This window comes from Bolinopsis microptera, chromosome 3 (genome assembly GCF_026151205.1).
Source record: "Bolinopsis microptera isolate Bmic1 chromosome 3, MBARI_Bmic_1.0, whole genome shotgun sequence".
NCBI classification, from domain to species: domain Eukaryota; kingdom Metazoa; phylum Ctenophora; class Tentaculata; order Lobata; family Bolinopsidae; genus Bolinopsis; species Bolinopsis microptera.
The window spans coordinates 229,284-246,251 of NC_087074.1; the positions used below are offsets into that span (position 1 = coordinate 229,284).

Here is a 16,968-nt window from a genome sequence, read left to right on the forward strand (position 1 = left end):
ACGTCCTCCACTGACTACAGGTGTACTCTGTTCCTCAGGTGAGTAAGCTAGTGTACTGTTACTCTCCCCCAGTATGACAGGACTCAAACTATCCTCCATCCGGGATGTAGGTTCCTCAACCCCTCTGCCCACCCGGGTGTGTGGAAAGATCCAAAACTCGATTCTGTCTCCTGGATAGGTGATGAATATGAATAGGAGTGTTTAACCCTAGCTGGTGTCTGAGGGTCATGTTGGATTGAAATTCCTGACTTTCCGTTCTGAAAGGAAGTGTGTACTCAGGTGACAGAGGTTCGTCAGGAATTTCAATTCTCTGATTAGATACAGTGCTTTCTCGAATCACAGGATCCCTTCTCTCTACTTGCTCAGGCATCCACAACTCCTCGTCACTACTGCTATCACTATCATCACTATCACTTTTCACCGTATCTCTCCTCTTAGGCTCCGCGTGTTGCTACTGCCATCACGAATCACTACTCTTTCTCCGAGAATCTGTTCATCTCGCTCGTAGTGCTTCATTTTACAAATATTTGTGACTTCTCTAACCAGGTCCGTACTCCACCACATATAAGTGATCATTTATCACCTTCTTTACTTGCACGGACCCCCAAATCGTGGAGCAAACTTATGTTTAGGACATTGCACTAACACGAAACAAAAAGTCGTTCTCCTTAAAGTAAGGACCATGCAGGTTTCGATCATGTTGCCTCTGTGCATACATGAAATCTACATTCGCACTCTCTCTCATCTCCTGATGATTCTCTTCATTTCTCTGTGAAGCTCGTACGCCTCCTGGCAGCGGCGTTCCTCGTATCTGGGCTGATGCTTTTCTCTATCATCTAACATCAGATTCAACGGCAAGTGACCTCTCTGCCAAATATCATCTTGTGAGGCAGAATACCCAGTTCTCCGGTTCTTCAAACGTTCAAGGCAAATGTACTCTTTTCCAGGTACATATCCCAACAGTTCTCCTTTCCCCTAGGAATGCATGCACGCAACGCTCGATTTGTTCCTTGTTGTTGCTCTCAGCACGGGCCGTGCTAGACGCTTTATACGAATGTTCCGTGAGTTGCTTGCACTCGAAAAACCTCCCAGACTTCCTTGAAGAATTCTGCTCTGAACCCGGGGTGATTATCACAATTAACTCCCGACACATTCCGAACTTTAATACCAGTTCTTCATTATCGCTGCTATATTCTCTTAGCAGTTTGACTCTTGACTGAACTGCACTAGATAGTTTGACCAGGCATCAGAGATAGTAAGGATGTATCGATATCCTCGGGGTGTTCTCTGATTTGCTGTCGGTACTATGGATCAATTACTATAGCGTCAGTGAAATGGTGAAGAACTAAATGCTTTAACGGTGCTTTCAGATAAGCTTTCGCTGCTTCATCTCTCGCATCTTATGCACGCTTTGATGTACATTTTGAAGTCCTGCTCCATCTTTGGCCAGTAGAAGTAACTCCCTGCATTTCTCACACAGGTGCTGATTCCCGGGTGACAGTTGGTGATGTTGTCGTGAAACAGTCTCATGATCTCTTCTTCATAGCTGTCTGGTATCACGATCAACTCTCTCGATCTTCTCTTTTTCTTGAAACCCACTTTCTCTTCAAGAGTCCACTTTCATCCACTTTCATCAAGCTTAAATTGGGTCCAATAGGTGATCAATTTGTCTGGCACACGGTTCACCTGGATTGTTCCCCGGGCGCCCGTCTTTAACCCACTGTTTCACAATCCTCAATATTGGATCCAAGTTCTGCTCTGTCTGATCCTTTCCAAATCTGGTAAGCATTGTTTGTCTGTTTCTGTATCTGGTACTGCAAAGGTAACCTGTTTACAATGACCCTGCTTCTTCTGAAGTCGTGGCTCACATCGATGCTGCAAATACTTACAGGAACTCCTTCTCTCGAGCTTTACCATCCTCACATGTCCATCATGGTTGTCCGCGAACAGGAGTTGTAGATCACTTTCTTCCGTTTGATCTCTCTTAGTCACCTTTTTTTTCATCAGCTCATCAATTATCTCATCTGTACTCTGCTCTCTCCATATCTCATTCTTCCAGCCATTTATCCCCTCACTGATTACTATCTCGCTCCCACTACTACACACTCTGCTGTTCTCTCCATACCGCTCATGACGTTATCAGCGTCACTCACCACACCAGGACTTCTTTCTCAGAGGATTCACTAACGTTAGAAGCGTTGTGATCACGTGTAACATTACTAGAGGATTCACTAACGTCAGAAGCGTTGTGATCACGTGTAATATTACTAGAGGATTCACTAACGTCAGAAGCGTTGTGATCACCGTGTAACTTACTAGAGGATCACTAACGTCAGAAGCATTGTGATCACGTGTAACATTACTAGGGATTCACTAACGTCAGAAGCGTTGTGCCCACGTGTAACATTACTAGAGGATTCACTAACGTCAGAAGCGTTGTGATCACGTGTGACATTACTAGAGGATTCACTAACGTCAGAAGCGTTGTGCCTCGGGATGGTATCGACACCCAGAGACCTGGTAAACTCCTCTCCCTCTGATCTCTCCGCTCCACTGACTTCTGTCTGGCATGAGGCTTCACGAATTTCCTTCTGATGGAAGCTGCTCAAAAAGTCACACAGCGTGTTCTCTTTTCCTTCAATGTGCACGATATCAAGGAGTATTTGGAGAGCTCCTGGCACTTCCTGATTAAAGCAGAATCTGATTTTTGAGAAAAGGGTGTCGCTCGCTGATAGGAGACTCTTACAGTCCGTTATAACTTTGAATTTGGTGTTTCTGAGATACATCTTCCAGTGATCAATGGCTATCACCATGGCATCAAATCCTAGCTGTGTCTGGCTCCTTTCTCTCTTGTAGGGTGGTACAGCTTTACTATAGAATGCTACTATTCTCCTCTTCTCTTTCCATCTCGTACTATTCTCCTGGCTCAAGGTAGCTCCGTATCCAGGTTTGCTAGCGTCCACTGTCAGTGATATGACTGGATGGGTCTCTGTATCAGGTATAGCCAACATCGTACTCTCCGGCCACCGCTCTCTTTAGCTCCTCAAACGCCCTCCTTGGCACTCCACTTGTCCACTCAAACTTTGCTTCCTTCGTATGAGCTTGTGAAGAGGCTTCGCGATTACGCTGTATCTGGGTATCCACTTCCTCACGTAGTTCAAGGCACCTAACACTTCTTGAACCCTCTTCACTGTGGTGGAACAGGTAAGGCAAGTAGATCCTTAACCCTGTCCTCTGTGATCTGTACTCCGTCCTCGCTGATTGACACACCCACGATGTAACTTTCTCCCTCAGTAGCATACATTTCTTGGGGGTCAACGTCAGATTCGCTTGAACCAGTCTCATCAGCAGGATCTCCAATCTGTCGAGATGTCGCTCACAGTCTTGAACTCAGGAACAGATCGTCGATGAAGAATATCAACTGTTCTATCGGAACTGTTGCCAGAAGTTTCCACATCCCCTTCGAGAACACGCTACTGGAGTTCTTGTGACCCATGATCATACGAGCCCAACAGTATGACCTTCCCCGTGCATGAACGCTGTAACCTTCTTCGAATCTTCAGAGTATGGTATCTGCCAGAAACTCTTAGAGAGATCGAAACTTTGAATAAATAGAATCTGATCTATCGTGTCTAACACGTGATTCAAGTTGGGTAACGGGTATTTCTCATCCATGCAGACTTTGTTGGTACCCTCAGGTCTGCTACCAACCTCCAGGATTCAGGATTTCTGTATTTCTTTTTGTCCAGAAAATATAGGATGGTTGAAGTCACTGGGTCCTTTCAGGGCTCTGCTATTCCCGCTCTCACCATCTGTTCAATTTGGCGGTCCATCTCTGGTGAAGTTTGTACGGGGTAGGTATAGGATATGTCCAGCTGGGCGACTTCCCTCCTTCATCTTGATCTTGGCTTCATACATATTGCAGCACCCGATATCAAATTCATCAGCGAGAAAGCAGTCCCTGAATCTCCAGATTACTCTCTCTCAGTCTGGTCTTCTCAGGGTTAGACATGCCACCTCTATCTCGTCCAGCCCGAGCCTCTCAATTAACTCACTCTGAATCCATTTCTCCTCACCTATCTGTCCTGGCCACTCCTGGTCTCCTGAGTTTGGTCATCAATTGCAGTCCCTCTCACTCCGACATCGTGGACCCCTGCTCCTTTTGCACGCCGTGTATGAAGTCTTGATCGCCTACAGGCTTCAGCAGTGCAATGATCTTGTTCTTGTGAATTGTTTTCGGTTCCTCAGTTGCGTTAATACACTTCATCGGGATCAGTCTCTTCTCAGAGTGCACAACTGCATGAGCGAACAGAATCCTGTCTCTCCAATTCCTTGCTTGTACTGTGGCTCAATCAAACCCTTGAAGTTCACTCCTTTCGCCTGCAGCTTTCCACTGATGTATTGCACCGTGTTAGGAGGAAAGACTTTATCTGCTAACTTTACTTTTATTGCGTTTACATTCTCCCCGGGTTTCCCCTTTAACGGCACCTCATCTGTTATGCACACCAATCGGGACTTGTTATAATCCCCGCGTCCACCCCCTAATCATCTCAAGAAGTCATCTTTCCAAAACGGAAAATCGTGTCTAACAGATCGTTACCACGAAGGGTGGGACAAACTTATTTTTAAACCACCCCTTTCCCTCTTAACTTCCTTGATTTGTATGTGGGGTTTTTAGAAAATGGACTTCCAAAGGGCAATGTCCAAAAAATTCGGATCCCGCCTCTTAAATCCCCAGTCCTTAACAAAACCCCTGGGGGCCCCCAATACTCACAGCCGACCCCCTGCAACAAAAAGGTAGGCTCCACCCCCCCTGCAACCCCGCCCCCAAGTGGGGGTTTTTAGTTAGCATTTTCCCCCCTTTTGCTTCCCAAAGTGATTTTAATTGCGGGTGTTTGGGGAAAAGAAAATTTTTTCCAGTCGCCCCCGTTTAAATGGTCTTCGCATTCCTGCTTTTTCATTCACTGTGGGGCTGGGTGCCCCTCGGTTTTCCAAAATTCCCCCGGGGGACGTTTCAGAATCTCTGAATGTGTCCCCCCCCTGACTTTTTAAAAAAATCAAGGGGCCCGCGACTCCTCCTCTACCGCACCCTACTCGCCCCCTGCTACTCCCCCTCAAAACCCGGACCATCTACCCCCTACAAAAACCCCCCTGGCCAAAATTTCCCTTTACCTCCCCACGTTTGGGACCCAAAATTCTCCCAAAACGGTCGCCCGGGGACCCTTCTTCCCCCACATTTGACGTCATTTTTCATCCCCTTTTTTTACCTTTGGGCCCGCCAACACCATTAAATTGGGGCCGGAAATTTTCCCGTGTATTTTTTGGATCATGGGGGAAGCTCTCCCTCTACGCCTTGGTTGTGTTCCTCCGGGAAAAGCCTTTTAAAAGGATCCACTATCAAAGTCCCCCCTGTCTGTGTTCCCTCGGGAAAGCCCTCTTTTTAAAAGCGGGGGCTCCACCCCCCGTACAAACAGTGAAACCCGCCCTCTCTTTCCACACCTTTTCGGGTAAATCTTCCGCAGGGGTCCCGTAAATTTTCCCCTTTCGAATTTCTCCCGCTTCCCAACGCCCTTTTTTTTCTCCTTGTGAACGTTGTTTCAAATTTCCCCGATCAGTTTGCGGGGTATAGCTTTTCCCTTTTCCCCCACTGATCAGCATTTGTCACAGGGTCACCTCTCTCCTCACTCAACAGCCGAATGTTCTTGACTTTCTTGAACTTTGCATCGTCTTCTATCTGATTTGCAAGCCTCAAGTCTAGATTGTCCTTTACTCCGCTTAAACAGGACCATTGCTCGAATCTCTGTAAGAATGTACAAAAGTCATCATTCTTCCTATACCTAGGCGCCTTACACTTCATCGTGTATACTCCTTATCTCTCTCTGTATTTCCGGGTTGCAAATCATCACTCTCAGTAGTTCTCACTCTTTCTTGAAATACGTTGCTCGTGTGCTCCAACTTTACTTCTTGATCCCTCATCAATCCCTCTCGCTCAAGTTCTGCGTCCTGTCTCCACTTGATCATATCTCTCTCCAACTCTCTCACTCTGCTCAAACACTCCTCTCTCTTCTCGCTCAAATCAAACAACTCCACTTTGCTCTCTTTTATCTCCGCCTCTTTCTCACTTGTGTCCCAAGACTTCATTTCCAATTTCACCTCCACAATCTGATCCACAATCCGTCTTTCATCCTCTACTAGTTTTCTCATCTCCTGCTCCATGTTTGTGAGTCCAGACATAGTACCACTTTCCTAGGTTCTCCAGATAGTGTAAAACAAGGTTGGCACCAGACCAGTCCTCCCGGGCGTACCAATGGTATACAGTGCCTGCTCACAAGTCTCTCACTACACACTATACTCTCAGTCGTTGTAGCGACTGACAACTGCAATAACTCACAATAACTAAGTATTGAACTCTACGTTAATACGACAATCACGATAACTTGTATTGCCAATTACTCTGATATGACTACTACATACATGCAACCAAGTGCGGTACTGTGAATCAAACGGTTCAAATGCTACAATTCGGTCCTAAGCTAGAGTTGAACAAAGGAAACAGTTGAATCGAGTAATAACGTTCGAATGATGAATATAAAGATATTATCAACAATCACAACTTAAACTGTGGCAAGACGGGCCACGTTGGGCGTTCTAGATCAGCGGTTAACACTTTGATTAAACACGTCACCTAAAGAGCTTTTCCAGAACTAATCCTAACATGTCCAGAAATGCGTTATCGACACGCGCCACGTGATACCACGTGGTCACTTAACTACCTAAATCTACACTCATTACTAACGGTCATATTAATCACTAAATTACAATCTACACAACTGCTAAAACTACTCTAAAACTGCTGCAACCAGCCTCCATATTACACTACCTGTTCAGGTGATTAGATGGCCCCGTTAAATTGCAAGGGAACCCAATCAAGTTGTCCTATCACATAATCACCCAATCAATTTTGTTAACGAGATACATTCAATGCGTCATTTCAACTCCGATTGACCTCAATTTTTCAGATCAGATGCAACAATTAAATATCTACAGTAATGTGAAATAAATGGGCGTCTAGTATGTCTGGAAAGAACAATATAGGTGATTTAATAATATATGGACGTAGGCCGTAGTCTAAATATTCAAATTTTCAAACATTGGCGACGGAATCCTCGAATGAGTAGTTACAGCATGCCATCTGCAAAGTTACAGGTCCATAATATGAAACACAGTGGTGGTGGGTGTAAGACCCAACATATGTAACGTTAGTTTTGCCCCAACCCCTGTAGCTTTTCTGGGTTAGGCGTGGCCCCTGGGAGTGGCCTGAGTGGGTTGGGAGGTCGAAACTTGATTTTTATGATGGTTTGGGATAGGCAGTACCCATTTTTATACTAAAACATGGGCCACCTACCCTGGAACATAAATCGCATACGGGGGTAAAGATTCTCAGTCTGGATTTTTATGGGATTTGAACTGGATTTCAGCTATTATGGGATGGGCGTGGTCCCTGGGAGTGGCCTGAGTGGTTTGAGAGGTCGAAACTTGGTTTTTATGATGGTTTGGGATAGGCACTACCCATTTTTATACTAAAACATGGGCCACCTACCCCGGAACATAAATCGCATACGGGGGTAAAGATTTTCAATCTTGATTTTACCAGGATTTCAGCTATTTTGGGATGGGCGTGGCCACTGGGAGTGGCCTGAGTAGGTTGGGAGGTCGAAATTTGATTTTTATGATGGTTTGGGATAGGCAGTACCCATTTTTATACTAAAACATGGGCCACCTACCCCGGAACATAAATCGCATACGGGGGTAAAGATTTTCAATCTTGATTTTACCAGGATTTCAGCTATTTTGGGATGGGCGTGGCCCCTGGGAGTGGCCTGAGTAGGTTGGGAGGTCGAAATTTGATTTTTATGATGGTTTGGGATAGGCAGTACCCATTTTTATACCAAAATATGGGCCACCTACCCCGGAACATAAATTGCATACGGGGGTAAAGAATCTCAGTCTGAATTTGTATGGGATTTGACCAGGATTTCAGCTATTTTGTGATGGGCGTGGCCCCTGGGAGTGGCGTGAGTGGTTTGAGAGGTCGAAACTTGGTTTTTATGATGGTTTGGGATAGGCAGTACCCATTTTTATACCAAAATATGGGCCACCTACCCCGGAACATAAATTGCATACGGGGGTAAAGATTCTCAGTCTAAATTTGTATGGGATTTGACCAGGATTTCAGCTATTTTGTGATGGGCGTGGCCCCTGGGAGTGGCGTGAGTGGTTTGAGAGGTCGAAACTTGGTTTTTATGATGGTTTGGGATAGGCAGTACCCATTTTTATACTGAAACATGGGCCACCTACCCCGGAACATAAATCGCATACGGGGGTAAAGATTCTCAGTCTGGATTTTAGCTGGATTTCAGCAATTTTGGGATGGGCGTGGCCCCTGGGCGCGGCCTGAGTGAGTTGAGAGGTCGAAACTTGGTTTTTATGATGGTTTGGGATAGGCAGTACCCATTTTTATACTAAAACATGGGCCACCTACCCCGGAACATAAATCGCATACGGGGGTAAAGATTTTCAGTTTGAATTTGTATGGGATTTCAGCTGGATTTCAGCTATTTTGGGATGGGCGTGGCTCCTGGGAGTGGCCTGAGTGGTTTGAGAGGTCGAAACTTGGTTTTCATGATGGTTTGGGATAGGTAGTACCCATTTTAATACTAAAACATGGGCCACCTACCCCGGAACATAAATCGCATACGGGGGTAAAGATTCTTAGTCTGGATTTTTATGTATGGGATTTGACCTGGATTTCAGCTATTTTGGGTTATATGTGGCCCCTGGGAGTGGCCTGAGTGGGTTGAGAGAACAAAACTTGGTTTTTATGATGGTTTGGGATAGGTACTAGCTATTCAACCACTAAAACATCTATCCACTACCCCGGAACACAAATCACATACAGGGCCGAGTAAAGATTTTTGACTGGAATTATAGCTTTTTTGGGGTCGGTGCGGCCCTTGGATGTGGTTCCAAGTTGGGTTCAAGGTGTTATTTAGTTATTCATATCATAGTGTCTATAAATATACGAGCAGTTTATTTTGACTTTTGAAGGGTTACCGTCATAAATTCTACAAATATAATTATTTTAACGTACGTGCGGCGCGCAAATCGCATACAAAATCGCATACACATTTCAGGGAAACGTCTTCTGGTAACAGGCGACGACATTATATTGCAGTCGAACAATTTTCGCGCCATTATCATTCTAAAAGCGCGCGGCTTTGGATATTATTTCCTATCATAATAATATTATAACATGATTATTATTATCTAAGTGGCAGGCTGCAGGGTGTAATTGTTGAGTATGTTCGGTAGCGGTATTTTCAAAACGGACAAAATGTAGGGCGGACAAAAACGGACAAAAAATGTTGTGAAAATAACATTTAAATGCTTCCTCCCCCTCCTCCTTATCCTCCTCTCCCTCCTCCTCCTCCTCATCCTCAGTCCTCCTCCTCAGTCCTCCTCCTCAGTCCTCCTCCTCAGTCCTCCTTCTCAGTCCTCCTCCTCAGTCCTCCTCCTCAGTCCTCCTCCTCAGTCCTCCTCCTCAGTCCTCCTCCTCAGTCCTCCTCCTCAGTCCTCCTCCTCAGTCCTCCTCCTCAGTCCTCCTCCTCAGTCCTCCTCCTCAGTCCTCCTCCTCAGTCCTCCTCCTCAGTCCTCCTCCTCAGTCCTCCTCCTCCTCCTCCTCCTCAGTCCTCCTCCTCCTCAGTCCTCGTATGTACGATACCTTCTCAGTTCTTGTATTACATTTAAATTTGTTTGACATCGTAAAAATTTAAAAGACTCGACCTTATAAGTCTGAATTGGTCCTATAGTGCAGTAATTAGAAGACACTGCTTGGTTACTTTGGGATTTTGACTTTTGATCCAAATTCAATTTCCATATCTACTACATAGTATAGCACATATAGCAGATGCTCACTAGCTCTTCATCTGAGTATTGAGTTCTTGCCTAGCCTATAGTAATTAAGTGAATATTATCTACCAAACTTTTTCATGTTTGAGAAAGGACCATTGTCATTAACCGTGCTACCCATTTCTGCAGATAGCCTGTTACAAATTGTGGAGACAATTTAAATCAAAAGTTACAATTTTTGTCCGTTTTTGTCCGTACGGTACCATTTTTTTTTTAATCAATAAACTTTCAAATTGTTACACAAATACATCATTTTATTTCAAAGAGAATATCGCCGAATGACCTTACATGCCTTGACAAGTGACCGAGTGCAAACAAAATAAGGGACACCGAAACACCAGTTGACCAGTAAACTGATCATAGCAATTACATCGGGCCCTAAATGCACCTATAAGTGAAGCGATGCTGCAACCAAGGCATGCTAGGTTTATTCCATTGAACTAATAAGGTTACAGCCTAAAATATAAATATAATAAATAACAATGTACCATAAATCATAATTATAAACACACTTTATTTAACATATTTTATTAATTATACTTCATATCAATTTATATTTAGACAATATAGTTACATTAAGGTAAATTGTTTAACTGTCAGAGGATGTTATATGGTCGTTTAGAACTGTCCAGAGGTACTTAATTAAATGGGTTTTAAACACGGATGGCCTTGAGATTTCCCTTAATTCATAAGGGAGTTTATTCCAAAGAATGTGTGCTCTGTAAAAGTAAGACTTAGATATGCCTGAACATCTGGTCTGGCTTGACGTAAGGTTTTGTGGAACTTGAGGAGAAATGTCACTAATCATACTGAGATCGTCTAGATGTGATCGCCTTAACCTACTTCCCATGAAACGTCGTAAGTAAGGTGGAAATGTCACAACTGACATGTCATAAAAAATATTATGAAAATATAATATATCCTTGTAATCAAACCTTACCGAGAGTGGAAGGATATTTAGTTCCTTACACGCTATGAAATACCTTTTTTTGTCCCTAAGGCTCAAGTAAATATCATTAAGGATCCACTTGATACCTCTTTTTTGTATCGATTCAAGTTTCTCCACCGAGGTTTCTGAATGAGGCCGCCAGACAATTGTGCAGTGTTCGAAATGACTTCTAACCTGAGATAGATAGAAGGCCCGACGTTTTTTAGTGTTCTTGGTGAAGTAACATGTTCTTTTTAGAAGGCCTAACCTCTGACTAGCCTTAGAGTATATCATATCACAGTGATGTGACCAATCTAACTTACTATTGATATGTACTCCAAGATCTTTTTCAATGTCTGTGTATTCGATAGCCGTTTCATTCATTGAGTACACAAAATTAACACTACGATTCATAGAATATGCTCGGGTAATAGAAAGAACGTGACTTTTTGAAGGGTGAAACACCATCTTATTATGATGAGCCCAATTTTGAAGACTGTTAATATCCCGCTGGAGCAGCCAATGGTCATCCTGGGACGTGATTCTACGCCATATTTTTGTATCATCAGCATACATGTACATGGTTATATTTGTTTCCGGTGACAAATCCTCTGTAATGTCATTAAGAAAAAGTATAAATATTTTCTGGAAACGGACAAAATCGCATGGACAAAAAAAACATGATCCCCCAACAATCAATGCGCATGCACGTGCGCGTTCCAACACCGTTACTATGCAACCTTTTGCTTTTTATCTAATTTGCAGGTGGGCGGTCAGGCATAAAATTCCGAATTATAATATAGATGGTCCTGCAATGAAGGAGTGTAAGTATTCACCGACTGCCCAAACCCAAGCAAGATACTGTCAAACAAGATTAATGAGTTAATGGTGTTACGTAACTATTCTTTGTACAACCCCCCCCCCCCCCCCCCCCCCTTGTTTGACGCCCATTAATTTTTGTGGACCTAACAATATGTTAGTAGCATTTAATTCGCGTGGCGTCGATCAAACGACCATATGGACGGTATATTGACTATTAACGACCATATGGACGGTATTTTGACTATTAACGACCATTTGGACGGTATATTGACTATTAACGACCATTTGGACGGTATATTGACTATTAACGACCATTTGGACGGGATATTGACTGTTAACGACCATTTGGACGGGATATTGACTATTAACGACCATTTGGACGGGATATTGACTATTAACGACCATTTGGACGGGATATTGACTATTAACGACCATTTGGACGGGATATTGACTATTAACGACCATTTGGACGGGATATTGACTATTAACGACCATTTGGACGGGATATTGACTATTAACGACCATTTGGACGGTATATTGACTATTAACGACCATTTGGACGGTATATTGACTATTAACGACCATTTGGACGGGATATTGACTATTAACGACCATTTGGACGGGATATTGACTATTAACGACCATTTGGACGGGATATTGACTATTAACGACCATTTGGACGGGATATTGACTATTAACGACCATTTGGACGGGATATTGACTATTAACGACCATTTGGACGGGATATTGACTATTAACGACCATTTGGACGGGATATTGACTATTAACGACCATTTGGACGGTATATTGACTATTAACGACCATTTGGACGGTATATTGACTATTAACGACCATTTGGACGGGATATTGACTATTAACGACCATTTGGACGGGATATTGACTATTGCGTACTTTGCTTAAGGGGGGGGGGGGGGGGCCAATGGATATTTTTTTGTGAAACTTGATTTCGAGATAGCAGTTGACCAACAAACTAGGACCAGTGACCGAACTTTTGAGGGGGTCCCGGACCCTAACCGCCAAACGATGCCTGCGGGGCAGCCACGCCCATATTTGGTCCAAATTAGGCCCAATATAGCCAAATACCCTGAACATGCCCAAAACCCAAATTTTAGGTGCTCTACTTGTAGCTAGTGGTCTCCTGAACTCGTATATGAAATTTCATCAAGATTGGACAAAAAATGACTGAGTTATGAGCCAAAAACCATATGCCCATATTTGGGCATACGCACCAAATTTGGTAGATTTCGTCCCATAAATTGGTCAAATATCAATATTTTCACTGAAACTTACTTTATATGAAAGGTAAGCCTAAACTACATATTCTCTGTAAGTTATAGCTTTATATCTGTTTAAATGTGGATACTAAGGCGAAAAGACCACAAAAAATGAACTAAATTGCCCATATCTTGGTTCGCGATATTCGCGGAATTGATCTCATTAAAATTGTAACAACTCGATCAGTTTTCAAAATTTTTCCATGAAATTTTCGGAATCGACTCGAAATCGCATTTCCACCTTAGTTTGAGAACAGATTTTTGATTTAGGCCTCCAAAAAAATTTGGCGGCCAATTTCCAAAATTTTCCCGGAGAAATTCAGAATTTGGCCGCCAAATTTTTTTGGAGGCCTTAATCAAAAATCTGTTCTCAAACTAAGGTGGAAATGCGATTTCGAGTCGATTCCGAAAATTTCATGGAAAAATTTTGAAAACTGATCGAGTTGTTACAATTTTAATGAGATCAATTCCGCGAATATCGCGAACCAAGATATGGGCAATTTAGTTCATTTTTTGTGGTCTTTTCGCCTTAGTATCCACATTTAAACAGATATAAAGCTATAACTTACAGAGAATATGTAGTTTAGGCTTACCTTTCATATAAAGTAAGTTTCAGTGAAAAATATTGATATTTGACCAATTTATGGGACGAAATCTACCAAATTTGGTGCGTATGCCCAAATATGGGCATATGGTTTTTGGCTCATAACTCAGTCATTTTTTGTCCAATCTTGATGAAATTTCATATACGACTTCAAGAGACCACTAGCTACAAGTAGAGCACCTAAAATTTGGGTTTTGGGCATGTTCAGAGTATTTGGCTAAATTGGGCCTAATTTGGACCAAATATGGGCGTGGCTGCCCTGCGGGCACCGTTTGGCGGTTGGGGTCCGGGACCCCCTCAAAAGTTCGGTCACTGGTCTTAGTTTGTTGGTCAACTGCTATCTCGAAATCAAGTTTCACAAAAAAATATCCATTGGCCCCCCCCCCCCCCCCCCCCCCCCCCCCCCCCCCTTAAAATTCAGGAGAAATGCCCCACCTCCCTATAACTATCTAATAAAAGTAATTTCCAGAATAGAAAAGGAGCAAAACTATCTGATAATAGCGTCTGTGACGTTACCCGCTGGAGATGTACCTTTTGATGCCAGTCAGTACGATTCAGACAGGGGAGGTTAGTAACCACTTAGTAACCACCTAGTAACCACCTAGTAACAGGGGAGGTTAGTTGTATTGTAAGCTGCATTTAGCTGGTTAGTAGGGGTGTTAGGGTTACCCATTACTGCTGTGCAACCCCCCATTGCATTATACTCTTACCCATTACTACTGTGCAACCCCCGGCCCCCCCCCCCCCCCCCCCTTGTTTGTGAAGACGAGTTTATAACTTTATAACTTTATAACTTCATAATATCTACTGATTTTCTCTAGGATTAAAAGTTAGCATTAGAGAAAGTGACAACTGATATTTTTACCAGAGTATGGAGGATTTGGTAACAGTAAAGCGAAGGTGGAATTAGATATAAAGATAAACCATGAAGGAGAGGTGAACAGAGCTCGATACATGCCGCAGAAACCCTCCGTCATAGCAACCAAAACTCCATCTTCAGATGTGCTAGTTTTCGACTACACCAAACACTCTTCCAAACCAAGTCAGTACATTATACACTCTTATTAACCAGGTCAGTACATTATACACTCTTATTAACCAGGTCAGTACATTATACACTCTTATTAACCAAGTCAGTACATTATACACTCTTATTAACCAGGTCAGTACATTATACACTCTTATTAACCAGGTCAGTACATTATACACTCTTATTAACCAGGTCAGTACATTATACACTCTTATTAACCAGGTCAGTACATTATACACTCTTATTAACCAGGTCAGTACATTATACACTCTCATTAACCAGGTCAGTACATTATATGTACTCTTATTAACCAAGTCAGTACATTATACACTCTTATTAACCAGGTCAGTACATTATACACTCTTATTAACCAGGTCAGTACATTATACACTCTTATTAACCAGGTCAGTACATTATACACTCTTATTAACCAGGTCAGTACATTATACACTCTTATTAACCAGGTCAGTACATTATACACTCTTATTAACCAGGTCAGTACATTATACACTCTTATTAACCAGGTCAGTACATTATACACTCTTATTAACCAGGTCAGTACATTATACACTCTTATTAACCAGGTCAGTACATTATACACTCTTATTAACCAGGTCAGTACATTATACACTCTTATTAACCAGGTCAGTACATTATACACTCTTATTAACCAGGTCAGTACATTATACACTCTTATTAACCAGGTCAGTACATTATACACTCTTATTAACCAGGTCAGTACATTATACACTCTTATTAACCAGGTCAGTACATTATACACTCTTATTAACAGGTCAGTACATTATACACTCTTATTAACCAGGTCAGTACATTATACACTCTTATTAACCAAGTCAGTACATTATACACTCTTATTAACCAGGTCAGTACATTATACACTCTTATTAACCAGGTCAGTTCATTATACACTCTTATTAACCAGGTCAGTACATTATACACTCTTATTAACCAGGTCAGTACATTATACACTCTTATTAACCAGGTCAGTACATTATACACTCTTATTAACCAGGTCAGTACATTATACACTCTTATTAACCAGGTCAGTACATTATACACTCTTATTAACCAGGTCAGTACATTATACACTCTTATTAACCAGGTCAGTACATTATACACTCTTATTAACCAAGGTCAGTACATTATACACTCTTATTAACCAGGTCAGTACATTATACACTCTTATTAACCAGGTCAGTACATTATACACTCTTATTAAACAGGTCAGTACATTATACACTCTTATTAACCAAGTCAGTACATTATACACTCTTATTGTGGAACACAACAAGAAAATTGAGAATAATCTTGTGCGAGGGTAGGGACCCAGATGTCGTTTCTAACCCAAATAAACTTTAAGGAGGCTTCTCATCAGTAGCCGCACCTCCTTACTCGGTTTCTGAACTGGAATTCTATGGGCTTCCAGACGGCCAGACCGAGTATTACCACCCCATCCTTCTAGAGTTCATCACAAGTAGCACCCACCTTGAAGATCTTTGACACCCAGACACACCCCATTGGCGAACAAACTTTGGATATAATCTTACATGCTCCCGAAGGAATCCCTGGTTTATGGTCTTTCTCATCGTCACCAGCACTTTCACTAGAGTCACCAGCCCTTTCACTGGAGTCATCAGCCCAATCACTGAAGTATACAGAAGTATAGTTGTGGAACACAACAAGAAAATTGAGAATAATCTTGTGCGAGGGTAGGGACCCAGATGTCGTTTCTAACCCAAATAAACTTTAAGGAGGCTTCTCATCAGTAGCCGCACCTCCTTACTCGGTTTCTGAACTGGAATTCTATGGGCTTCCAGACGGCCAGACCGAGTATTACCACCCCATCCTTCTAGAGTTCATCACAAGTAGCACCCACCTTGAAGATCTTTGACACCCAGACACACCCCATTGGCGAACAAACTTTGGATATAATCTTACATGCTCCCGAAGGAATCCCTGGTTTATGGTCTTTCTCATCGTCACCAGCACTTTCACTAGAGTCACCAGCCCTTTCACTGGAGTCATCAGCCCAATCACTGAAGTATACAGAAGTATAGTTGTGGAACACAACAAGAAAATTGAGAATAATCTTGTGCGAGGGTAGGGACCCAGATGTCGTTTCTAACCCAAATAAACTTTAAGGAGGCTTCTCATCAGTAGCCGCACCTCCTTACTCGGTTTCTGAACTGGAATTCTATGGGCTTCCAGACGGCCAGACCGAGTATTACCACCCCATCCTTCTAGAGTTCATCACAAGTAGCACCCACCTTGAAGATCTTTGACACCCAGACACACCCCA

General features: G+C 42.7%; 1 protein-coding gene across 2 annotated transcripts in view; it reads left to right on the plus strand.

The window, feature by feature from the left end:
• LOC134812954 (histone-binding protein RBBP4-like) overlaps positions 1 to 16,968 on the plus strand; it is a 152,923-nt gene that overhangs the window by 111,744 nt on the left and 24,211 nt on the right. For both annotated transcript variants that reach the window (XM_063820587.1, XM_063820586.1), the window contains exons 5-6: positions 14,088 to 14,185; positions 14,487 to 14,660. In XM_063820587.1, coding sequence (XP_063676657.1) covers positions 14,088 to 14,185; positions 14,487 to 14,660 — 272 coding nt within the window. The remainder of the gene's footprint in view (positions 1 to 14,087; positions 14,186 to 14,486; positions 14,661 to 16,968) is intronic.